Source organism: Protopterus annectens, chromosome 8.part0 (assembly GCF_019279795.1).
Source record: "Protopterus annectens isolate FY-2018-M chromosome 8.part0, PAN1.0, whole genome shotgun sequence".
Taxonomy (NCBI): Eukaryota; Metazoa; Chordata; order Ceratodontiformes; family Protopteridae; genus Protopterus; species Protopterus annectens.
Window position 1 is genome coordinate 925,876,170 of NC_056741.1, and position 12,510 is coordinate 925,888,679.

General features: G+C 37.4%; 1 protein-coding gene across 1 annotated transcript in view; it reads left to right on the top strand.

The window, feature by feature from the left end:
- Positions 1–12,510, top strand: part of NPHS1 (NPHS1 adhesion molecule, nephrin) — a 1,231,105-nt gene that overhangs the window by 936,755 nt on the left and 281,840 nt on the right. The window contains exon 20 of the mRNA XM_044079328.1: positions 4,799–4,910. Coding sequence (XP_043935263.1) covers positions 4,799–4,910 — 112 coding nt within the window. The remainder of the gene's footprint in view (positions 1–4,798; positions 4,911–12,510) is intronic.

The following is a 12,510-nucleotide window of genomic DNA, read 5'->3' on the forward strand; positions in this document are numbered from 1 at the left end:
AGATATTGAATAGGAAGTGGCCCAGGATTAATCCTTGAGAACTCCTGTGTTGACTGGAAGAAAGACGGAGAGGACTGTTTGCCAGTGAACAGACTGTTGCCTGTTGGAGAGATAGCTGGAGAACCAGCTAACTGAGGAGCTGGAGAAGTTGAGATCTAAGTCTTTATTAAGAAGTTTAAGGTGAGAAACTGTTTCAAAAGCCTTTTATGAACTTGAGGAATAAGGAGGAAATAAGCATGTTTTTATCACTGGCCTTGGCTACTGTATGGGTGAAAGAGAGCAATGCAGTGGAAGTACTATGGTGGGGCCTAAAACCATGTTGGGTGGAGGTAAGCAGGTTGTCATCTAGCAGATGTTTGAGTAACTGGGTATGTATACATTTCTCAAGAATTTTGGAGATAGGGGCAAAATGGTAATGAGCCTGAAGTTAGAAGGGTCACTGGAGTTACCACCCTTATATAGTGGGATTGTATAGAAGGATTCCCATATATCAGGAACACAGGCTTTAGTAATGGATCTATTTATGAGTATGGAGACAGGATAGGCAATAGATTCTGAAAACAATTTTGAGAAAGTAAGAAGATAGTTTATCAGCAGAGGGGGAGCAAGGTTTAAGTTTGAGCAAGAGGGATTTGATGTAAGTGTTGGGAACTGGTTTAAATGAGAAGCTGCAGGAAGATGTATTGTTGGGTGATGAAGGAGAGGAAGAGGAAGTGTTATTGTGAGTTAGCTTTTGGATAGTATCTATGAAGTAGTTGTTTAGACGAGTGGCAGTTTCAGTAGGAGTGTTATGGAGTTGGGGTTGGATGTGGAAGGGTTGCCAGGATAAAAAAGTTTATTAATGGTAGTCCAGAATTTTTTTTGATTATTCTGTAGGATTGATTGGGTGGAGCAGAAGATATTCTATTTTATCATTATTAACTATTTTTTTAAAGGTTTCTGAGATCTTTGTACTTTTGAAGTAGGGAAGGGGATTTGTTTTTGACCCAGGCTTTCCAGACATTATCTCTTTTGTGCATTATGGTGCGGGTATATTTGGCGAGTCAAGGGACAAAGTTAGATTTTATTCTGATTTTTCTCGTAGGTGCTAGTGAATTTAATATGTCTAGGAAAATCTGATTGAATGAATTAACAGCTTCATTGAGAGGGAGTTGATAAATGAAGGACCAGTTTATGCTGGACAAGTTAGAGTTGGACTGAAGTTGGTAGGTTTACGACAGTCTCTTTATAGGTGGTCTTTGGATGGTAGCAGAGAGTATCTGTGGATATAGGTAGAAAAATAATCACTTAAAGAGTTTGGAAGTGTCCCAGGGGTGTGATGAAGTTTGGGATCTGAGGTGAGGATCCAGTCTAGGGTAGGGCCAGTAGTGAAGTTTTTGTTGATGCGAGTAGGAGAAATGATGAGTTGGTGGAAGTCCTGAAGTTTGATATTAAGATTAGGAGCTGTAGTTATAAGTTTAATCCAGTGAATGTTGATGTCACCAATAATGATGGTTTCATATGTTATGTTTTGAGAGATCCATGACAGTATGTTCTCAAGGATGGGAATATTGCTCCCTGGAGGGATATAGATAGAAGGAGAGGGGGTGGGGGTTGAGCAATAGGGGGGGTGTGTGATATAAGTGGTTGTGAGGGGTAGTGACATGTGGGCCTGTGTTAGGATGCATGCCCCTGTCCTGGAGAAGTGTATCTATGAAAGTAATAAGATATGTGAAGAAGTCTGTAATAATAGATGCTTTTAACTTCAGAGTAGATGAAAGTGACATATTAGGAAAAGTCTAGATCTTGATGAGGTGTGAGGGTGAAAAATTAAAGAGAGAGATGGAGAGATAAAATGTGAGTAGATGATGGTGCTGTTAATGTGACTGTTAAAGAGAGTGGGTGATGATTTTTAATAGAAAGTGCTGTGTGGTAACAGGTCGATAAAGAGAGGAGGAAGAGAAGAGAGGTGAAAAGAAATATGTGGAGCATGATGAGAAAATATTTGTGAGTTAGAGATAAGGAATTAAAGTTTAAAGATGGGGAATAGTAAGTCTGAATTAAGAAATGGAAGAGCAGGGGATATGCCTATATGTAGTAGGGTTATACTGGAGACAAAAGCAGAGTAGGATGATTACAGGGAGAGGAGAGAATATATAGGGAGTGTGACTAGGAGGGAGGAGTATAAGATATGACTGGGAAAGCAGTGGGGTTTGTTGACTGATGAAAAAAGTTGATTTGTGTGATATAACAGGAAGAGGTGTGGTATATAGAATATAAATATGAGGTAAGTGGGGTTGGGTAGGGTAGAGGAGTAGAGTGAGCCTGAGCGTAGCAATGATGAACAGAGTGGGCTAGTCTGGTCTCAGCTCAGCACAGAGCAAAGAAAAACAATCAGAGAAGCCCAGAAAGGTGAGTGTAACCACTGAGAGATGGATATTATAGCAGGCAGGATAAGAGGATTCCAAGGGTAGCAGAGGGAAAGGTTGAGGGAGGGAGAGAAGGCAGAGGAAGAAAGGTAACAGGAAATTCTGTTGGGTTATAAGTTGTAAGAGAGTATAGGTGGCCTTAGGTAAGCAGCAGGATGAATGGGAGAGCAGAGGAGAGGGAGAGAGAGAGAGAAGAGTGAGGGAGCTGGAGCAAGAGATAGGAGGAGATTAGTGGAGTTGGCACAGCACCTTGATGCACAGTACACTTAATTTGGAGCTATCAAACCAGTACAGTGAAATTTAGGGTAAACATACAAGTTTGAAATGAAGAACTGTTGCTGGGAGGGCAGTTATGGCCGGGTGGAACCAGATTTTCAGGTGTCTGACTTAGGACGCTAGAATGCTTAGACAGAAGTTTGCTTGCCCAGGGTTAGCAACAGATTCAGTAGCAGCTGTGCTTTTGGTTAATTGACTGCATTCAAAGTGGGAGCTAGGAATATATATATATATATATATATATATATATATATATATATATATATATATATATATATAGATATATATATATGTATATATATATATATAGATATATATATGGAATACATGCATATGGTCAAAGACAACATTGCCAACCATCACATTTTCCGAACCTATATGTCAAAACTCACAGTAGCGAATGCTCAGAATGTCGAGCATAACACCGCATTCGACATTTCCGGTTGTATAACCACCACAACAAGCGCTAACATGGGTCGATAGGGGGGAATATTAGCCTGGCTGGCATTCGGTATTCATGGGTTTGGCATCTGAAAATTCGACATTCTGCAAACTGGGGTCACTGCCTTCGACATTTAGGATGTCGGACAATGTACATTCACCTAAATGCATGTATTCCTATAGATATATATATATATATATATATATATATATATATATATATATATACATATTTATATGCAGTTCTGGTCGCTGCAGTCAGTGTTAACTGCAACAATTCTGTCTGCACTCTGTGTTACTTACAGCAGTTATGGTGTTTGCAGTCAGGGTTAGTTACTTTAGTTCTTATGTTGGCAATCAATATGAGTTACTATTCGAAATTCTGCTAAAAATGAAATCTGTGGAAAAGGTAACTGGAGTAGCACAACTGATTCAGATACCAAATTGCTAAAATCATATAGTTATTTATTTATTATTTAACATTTGTTTACCTGGAAAGTCTGATTTGGAACAAAGCCAATTTTCAGCAGAGGTCTGAGGAGAAATGCTCCAGATGCATATCTTTGTAATGTGGAAGGAAACTGGAGTACCCAGAGAAAATCTACATGAATGCAGGGTGGACATGCAGACTCCACACACAGGGCACTCCAGTTGAGACTCAAACTGGAGAACCTCTTGGTGTTAGACAACAGCGCTACCGCTGCTCCATTGCGCTATCCAGTTGGTCTAGAAAAAGTCTATGTAAAGTCATCTGCAATAAAAGCTACCAGAAGTTACATACACTTTTGTACTTACTGTGGTTTCTTTTTCTTATCATGTTTAACTGGTAGTAGTTTATTTCTAATTGGAAGAAAGAAAGGGAAAAATATAAAACAAAATTAGAAACCAAAAACTTGCTTAGTAGATGTTAGTCATAAAAAAGTAACAGTGCAGGTGTAATGAAAAGTTATGTTAAATTCAAACAGGTATTCTGCCTTACATACTGGTTTATACTACTGCTGGTACTTGCATGTTATCACTTTCATTTACTAAATAAACACTGCGCTGTGATTATGTTTAATGAGTCATGTGCTACAGCAATGAAAGCCAGCATTATTTTGTTGAATAGGCAGTCTTACCTGTTTATCTTCATCAGATTAGTCTACTTCTTGGCGGACTGGACACCATTTTCCATATACAGTGTCAAGAAGTAACACACTAAGACTGCAGTGGCTAATAAGTACATTTTTTGTTTGTTTGCTTGTTAACCTGGTAAGCCCACTGGACTCAAGTGTCCCTTTTAGGGGGCCACCCAGGAGCACGTTATGCTTAATTGATTTGTTCAGAGATATGCAGTAGACATGCTAGTAAATGAAAAGGAGTGTTGCATTAACAGCATGCATCTGCAGTGAGGTGAATACTTTAATAATGAAATTATTTGATTGTTGAAGTCTATTTAGAATCCATAAATTCTTGTTTTCCAATAAAACATGAACAGTATCATAGAAAACTATGACAGTCTGCCCAAGGTCTAAATGTTACACTAGATAACATCACTGGTGGAAGTTTTTGAAAGCTGTTCTATTTCTCCAAAACTGCAAGATTCTTTCACCAAGACTGGACAATTAAAAATTTAAAAATACCATATTGTTACCAAAACTGTATTAAACTGATTTTACTTTTACTTTGACCAGGTCGCCCGGACCCACCCACAGAACTAATTGTGGCCAACTTTTCCCATAATTCTGTTACACTGCAGTGGAAAGCTGGTTTCAATGGTGGATTGGAGCAGAAATTTCGAGTCAGGTTAGTTTTACATTTAAGTCATTTGTATAAAAACATTATATATTAACAGAGATGTTTATTTGGAGATGAAAGTGCTTTATAGCCTACATCCTCCTTTTTAAAAACACATGACTTTTTTGCTTCTGGATCGTATTCAGCCTTCAAGAGAAATATATACCATGAGGCAGTTAAAACCTATATTCCTAAACATATCTAGTAATTAAGAATGTGCTGACAAGCTGATGATTCTGGTAAAAATAGCTTCCATTTTCACATTATTCATGAGTTTAAATTTGTATGTTGATATAATGAGATAACTGATCTTTACATACCCTTTTCAGCTATGACCCAGATCATAAAGTTGAGAAAGTGAAAAAAAACTACAGACACACAGTAAGGACATGAAAGCTACATGCACAACTTATCTGAAGCCCAGAACAAAACACCTGACTGCCCTTGGAGCTGTGGAAACTGATCCAACTCTTCTCAATTATGGCCAAGGACAGTTCATTTGTCACGGCTAGAACTGACCAAAATCACACTCACAGAGGAAACCCAACTTTATGTTGTTCTCCTGTCCTTGCATTTCATACTTTTGAGGCACTCTTGAGTAGATTTATCTGGACACACAACACTTAAGTCATAGCGCACAAAATAACTTTTATAAAGCAACATTCTGTTAAACACATAGGCACCAAATGCCTTACTTTTAAGTAAATACATGAAATCAAAACAGCACAAATCAGAATGCAAAGAATACAGCAGAGTCAAAAGTGATGCATGTTTGTTGTACTACTAATTAAGGAATACTTTTACTGCATGGAAACCTAGTTATTTCTGTTTGTGATATAAACAATAAAAAGGCTGATATTGTTGGAAGCAAGTAGTAACTCTGAAGTTTGATATGCTTAATAACATAATTATTATAATAGTGACTACAGCCCTGAGTCAAATACTTCCCATGACTATCACTCTGCCTATCCTTCAGCCAGTCACAGTTTATTTCTTTACTTAAACAGAATACCTGGTTAGCTTAGTACAGTATCAGTGTCAAGGGCCTCTGACTGACCAAATTTGTGAATGATTACAAATTAGGCGCAGTCATAGAAGCCCCCATAATGTTATCCAACACAGACTGACGCAGACAGATGACTGGTGTCAGAGCCATGGACTAAAACTAAATGCCAAAAAATGCATAAGAGTTTCCTTTGGGAATTCAGCCACCCCTAGTAACTATGAATCAATCCAATAGTCAAGGAACTGGGGATCCACAAAGAAAATAATCTAGCCTTCGAGCATTATGTTTCTATGGTATTGAGGAAACCATTTTATGTTGTGAAACTTATAAGCAAAGGTATGGCATGATATAGGTCCACGAAGGTCATTGTTTCACTTTATTTGGAGCTCATCAGACCTATCAGTAAGTACAATGCACCCTTTGGTATGTACCTAACCAGGTACATCTAAAAATTGGAACATCCACATAGGTTCTTCACTCAAACATAGAAGGCTTAAATGACATGCCCTGTGCAGACTGCCTCAAAACCATATCCCTGTATTCTGTGTCCCACAGGATGTTGAGGGGAGATATATCACTGGCACGCAAGGCATTTTTGACCCCATTCTGATGGACCTTCTTCATATCCACAAAAAAAAAAGCACTAGAATTACCCATCCTAAAGACTTAAACATTTCCTGTGATATGAATAGGACCTGCTGGAGGGGCAGGTATGCATCCCAGAGACTTCCACGTCTTTGGAACAGGCTCCCTATCCACGTGAAGCAGATTTCCTCACTGACCAAATTCAATTGTAACTTGGGCAACTGGATGGGGAACTGGAAATTCACCCTTTATTGGCACCTACGTTACTAATAAATGCAAGCAGCCTGCAAATGGTTTATTTCCCAGGCCCCTGCTTGTAAATATTTAATCTTCCAAGCCCCTGCTTACATTTCCAAAGGTACCAGAACATGTCAGAAATTTGAGATGCACTTCTAGGCTTAAAAAGATCCCAGTAGTCATTAGCCTGGTGCACACCTATTAACCTATCACTGTTTCCTCAGTCATCAAATAATTTAATTCTTATGCATTCATACTAAATATAATGATCCTGTTCTAGAGGAGCAAAACCTATTAAATACAAATACTGTTAATTCAATGGTGTCAGCGGTAGACAGTGGACACTGCATTACTCTAAACAGAACTGCATGGACATCTTTCTGCATCAAATCATTTTATTCAGTTTAAAATGTAATCACTTCCGAAGAATCACATTACGTAAATAATAATTATCATACAATCCCATTCATTGACTCATGACCTAAGTCACCTATATGTACCTATGTACAGAGAATTCATAATGTCTGTTAAATCTGTTTCACATATTCAACCAAAACATACCTCCTGTAAAATATTTATATTGGAGTTCTGTCACCTCTGAGATGAAAAGTAAAGTGCTGTTGGCCTCAGTTGTGAATGAGTAATTAAGGCAAAAATAATCAATCATAATTCTCTGCAATATGGCCATGGAGGACTGTTTGTTTTTTATGGTAACAGTTTACGTTACATATTCTTAGTGTTGATTCATGCAGGTCTATTTTTTCTTTTGCACCATCTATAAGAAGCACCTCTATAATCTACAAAAAGGAATGCATTCAGGTTTGAATTAATTGCTTCATTTAAGAGTTGACTGGCAAGTTTGAACAGTCCCCACAAAAGATTTATTGGCATAGGCAACATCATATAATTTATGATTTACCTGCATGGTTTTAAACTGGCAACATTGGCCTTCAGGGGGAAAAAACAGGGAGCTTGCCACATAAAAATCATCTTAAAATGAGTGATAAAATGAGAGGGTACCTAGTCAGGTTCAGTGACTGAACTTTTGTAGCCTTAATTCATACCCAAGTATATATCCTCTGGAAAGGAATGTTTTTTTATATAAATATATTTGTCAGTTTCTAACAGGTTCAATCATTAGAGCAAGTAAATAGCATCGAATTTCATTGCACTCTCATTTTGCTAGCAATCAAATGCTAACATGTAGTTGCACAACAATTAAAAATTTTATAGTACCTTTTCCTTGTTTCCTTGTATACCATAATTAAAAGAAACATTAGCGGTTTTGAAGGCAATGTAAATACAGCTTTATTTACTGACCAAGTATTTCCCCACTATTCATTAAAATTAACAAATATGAAATTTCCTCCAGCATCCATCCTACACACCCACTTCCCTACTTTTAGTTCCTTAGTCTTAAGTCCACAATATTATATTCAGCTCCCCCCAGTAGACAGAATGGTTGTTACCCATTTCCATAGACGTTTCCCCTCCTGTACTCCATACATCCTGTTGACAATGTGCCCTTATATTGCTGGATTCTCATCTTGTAATGTTTCAGAACGAGAACCAATAATGGGCAAATTGTACCCTAGGCAGGGGGATGGACCAAGACTCCTCCAGATACTGGGAAAATTGGGCCCTAGGTAGGGTGATGGACCAAGACCCCTCCACAGCCATTCCTGTGATCCATTACTTGTCTTTCTCTCCGTAATTATTATAATGACTTTATAATCATTGTAAATGTAATGTGGAAAATATTATGCAAGCTGAGAGGTTTTTAATGATTTAGATTAAATTTAAAACTTTTAGTACAAATTTTATAACATAAACACTGCTGGTCATTTGCTAAACAAAACAAAACAGCCACACATCAAAAACAGAACTAGCATGAACAACAGTAAACTTCTCTTCCCTTGAAGCTCACATTTACTGAAAATGCATCTGGCCAGTGGTGGATTAAGTTTACTTTGGGTCTCTGGCTATTTTCATATTATGGGCCCACTACAAGCATTTTTAGGACCATGCATTAATGCATGTGTTCTTTGATTCATCTTCCTGATTGTTTTAAATTATATTTCCTGTTTAATACAGCAACACTTTGCTAGCGTGCATATTAAATTTATAGTTGCGAACATTTTTTCCAGTAAGCAGTGAAACAAAATGTTTGAACAAATAATGATAAAAGTACCCATTTCAGAACATTGCAACCATAAAACCCCTGTCATTATAATCCACCAATATCCGTACTCAGCAATCACGGCCTGTTTATTGACTGTGTACACATTACATATCTGATTGTGATAAAAAATATCCAATGAAAAATATCCCAGTTTTCTTTACACAAACGCACACTTGTCTAGCAAAAGCAGAACAATAACTTTTTAACTATCAGCTCAGCAGGGTCAGTCATTTTTATTCAAAAGACATCCCTCAAATACAGCAGTTATAGCTACATTGGTGACTGCATCCTTCTCAGATGTCTGTGTATTAAAAAAAAAAAAAACAAAAAAAAAACAATAATACTGACCAAAGTCCCATATTTCAAAATTGTTTCACACACACAGCAGCCAAAATATTCCAGCTTAATTCATTCACGCACATACCCCACACACTAGTCCTGGAAAGCCAGATTAAAGACTGTTCAAAAATGATCAGATGAAAAAACATAATGTACTCAGCCGCAGAGAGCTCCCCAACCCCAGCAACAGTTATATTCACTTTTTTAACTGTGTGCTCCCCTTATTGTTAAGAAGAAATAAATTACATGTATTTTATTGGTAGTTTGGATTAACTACATGAAACTGTAAAGTTCACCAGCATCATACCATAAGATCCAGCCATGTGCTGCACAGTTTAAAGAGAAGAGTATTTATCCCAGCACAAGAAATATTAACCTGCTGATAAAAAGTGCTAAGCCAGTATGCACAGTCTCTTCAGAAGTAAAAGTCATGTTTATGTCTTTCGGCTTTTCCCGGTTAGGGGTCGCCACAGCAGAACTCCGGTCTGCTAATGATTGGCAGTAGATTTTTATGTACTGGCTTGCCGGGCCTAACGCACAACCTTCAACGAAGGAACACCCATTCACGCATGTCGCCACACAGAAGGCGCTCTAACTGAGAATCGAATGGGCAACATCTAACTGTGAGGTGACAATGCTACGCAGCACCACCACCGTGGACAGAAGTAAAAGTCATGTGATTAATTCTATTACTATTACTATTACAGAGGCTGCTGCTGGCAAACAACTTTGCATTTTAATGCTTCATCTACAAATTTAGTGTTTGCTGCCCCAGAAGAATAAATTGCCAATGTTACATTAATATGGTGCTCTGATTATGTTGACATAACATTTCCTGAACTAGATTAGCTGTACAATCGGGAATGGATGGCAAGTAACAACAGGTTTATAGTTACCAAGCATGCAGTCCTGGATACCATTAAGGAGCCTAGCCCAAATTCCAAATTGCTCCAAAGCACTGTTTGTTTAAGTGATTTTTCTCAGGGTCACACAGTAGATAAATGAAGGTGGAATTCAAACCCTGTATTCTACCTGCTAGAGTAAAAGATTCTAGCCAAATGTGTAATCCTTTAGAATGTGATCACAATAATATCTAACAATGACTACATAATGGATGATGTTGATCACGCAGATCTGATTATCACTCCAAATAATGCAGGCTATATTACCTGAGAAAGATCAACCTCTTTGCAGCTGTTAGAGACTGTAAAGAAGGCACTGCAGAAATATCTAATGCAACATATTTAGACTATTTTACAGAATCCAGGCTTATTTATTTATTTATTATTTATTTATTGACATTTGAGTACCAGGAAAGTCTAACTCGGTAGGAGCCCATTTTCAGTGGAGGCCCAAGGAGAAAAGCTCCAAAGTATTACAAAACATTTTAAGAACTGTAGTTTTATAGTCTGTAAAATAATGCAGAAAACCAATACAGTTTAAATAATTATACCATATTAGACATAATATGAAAACATTGGTTAAGAAAGGATACAAGTTGTATGGCAATGATTTAATAGTTAAAGAAATTTGAACCAGTTTATGCAGAAATTATTGGTAAATTAGTATAATACAAGCAGGATTTGCAATATGAAGGTGGAAAAAAAAACAAGCTTATGGTATATTTACAAAGAAAGCCAGGAGAGACAAAATGATAGAAGTAAGGAAGCGAGTGTGGAAGGAAGAGTAATGTGATCTAAGGTAAAGAATAGGTATTTGTTCACATTTAAACATATAGTTAATCGGGTTCCTATCACATAGTCGAACTTGTACAAGTTTGAGCGTTTCAATGGAAATCTCCATAAGGGGAGGTTTCTGTTCTGTTGACTGAGGTCCTATCTCGCAGTTGGTATATTTAAGTAGCGGGGGTGTGGGGGGGGGGTGCAGAGGGGCTTACCCTACTGCTTACAATGCTTTATTTTGTTTTTCCTTCTTTTTTTTTTTTTGTTATTCATAGTCGAAGTTTTGTAACTTCGAACGGAATGGTTCGTACATTTTGTGTTCGAAGTTATAAAACTGCGACTATGTGATATAGACTCAGTTAATCCTGGTGTTGAGCAAGAACAGAGACAGCTTTTTAAGCAAGGAAGGGAGGGTATTGACCTGACAGATAATGGTAAGGAGTTCCTGGCCTTAGCAACATTGTACTAATGCACACAACGCTCAACAGATTTGGTAGGTTTGTGGACAGACGGGACTTTTGGTCATTGGATTATTATGAACAACTAGGAACATGTTTGTGTAGTTGTATAGAATGTTATTTAGCACTGGACAAGCTGTTGGATTCTGGATAAATTTATAGGTGGAAGAAAGCTAAATATGTTAGTTGATGGGGTAGTTCTAACCAATTTAGACTTTTTAGTGCTATACATTGGTGGGTTCTGAAAGGGGTATTTTATTAATAAAACAATTAATTTGCTAGTGCAATAAATAAAGCAAAACGTTACAAATGATATAAATGCTACAATAGCTTTTGTTCAGCAGCATGTTATACAAAAATCAACAATATTACTGCATATAACATGTTTTGTGGTGGGGGGTGTATACTTTCATACTTGCAGGGTACCTACATCTCATTTTTGACCTCTCTATGTCTTTCCTGTCATCAAGAATAGCTTTCCCTTCTGACATCAATCACTATAGATCTGACCTACTTGAATAGTAAATAATGCTGTATTGGTGCAGCATAAATCTCCAGAGTCAGCAGAACTGGATTGTGGACAAATGGAGCCCTATGCAGGGTAATGAATCAGATCCTTGCCAGACATACCAATATACCATTACTTGGCTGTATCTCTCCCCAATTTACCAGAAGCACTGTTCAAATCTGTCAGTGTGTATAGTATTTTCTACTTCACCTTTACAATTATCACAGAGATTTAATATTTTCTTTCATATTTTACAGAAAAAAAGAACACTGACAGCCATTTTCTAAACAAAATAAAACACGTTCACACTAAAAACATACTTAGCATGACAACAGTGAACTAGTTTTAATCTTGAAACTCACATTTAGTGAAATGCACATGGCAACCAATTTAACTACAAGAGATGTGATTGGATTCATACTCAAACAACATGCAGTGAAGTAATAATTAGCATCTATGTGAAGAGTGCAGAAATTCAAAAGACAAAAAATTGGATACAGGTGTTCCTTTTTGCAGCAGTCCAGGAGTACAATCTGTTGGAGTAACCTGATGGAGTCACATAAAAGGCAAATGAAGGCTGAGGGAATCAAACTGTGTACTGCAGAAAGCAAT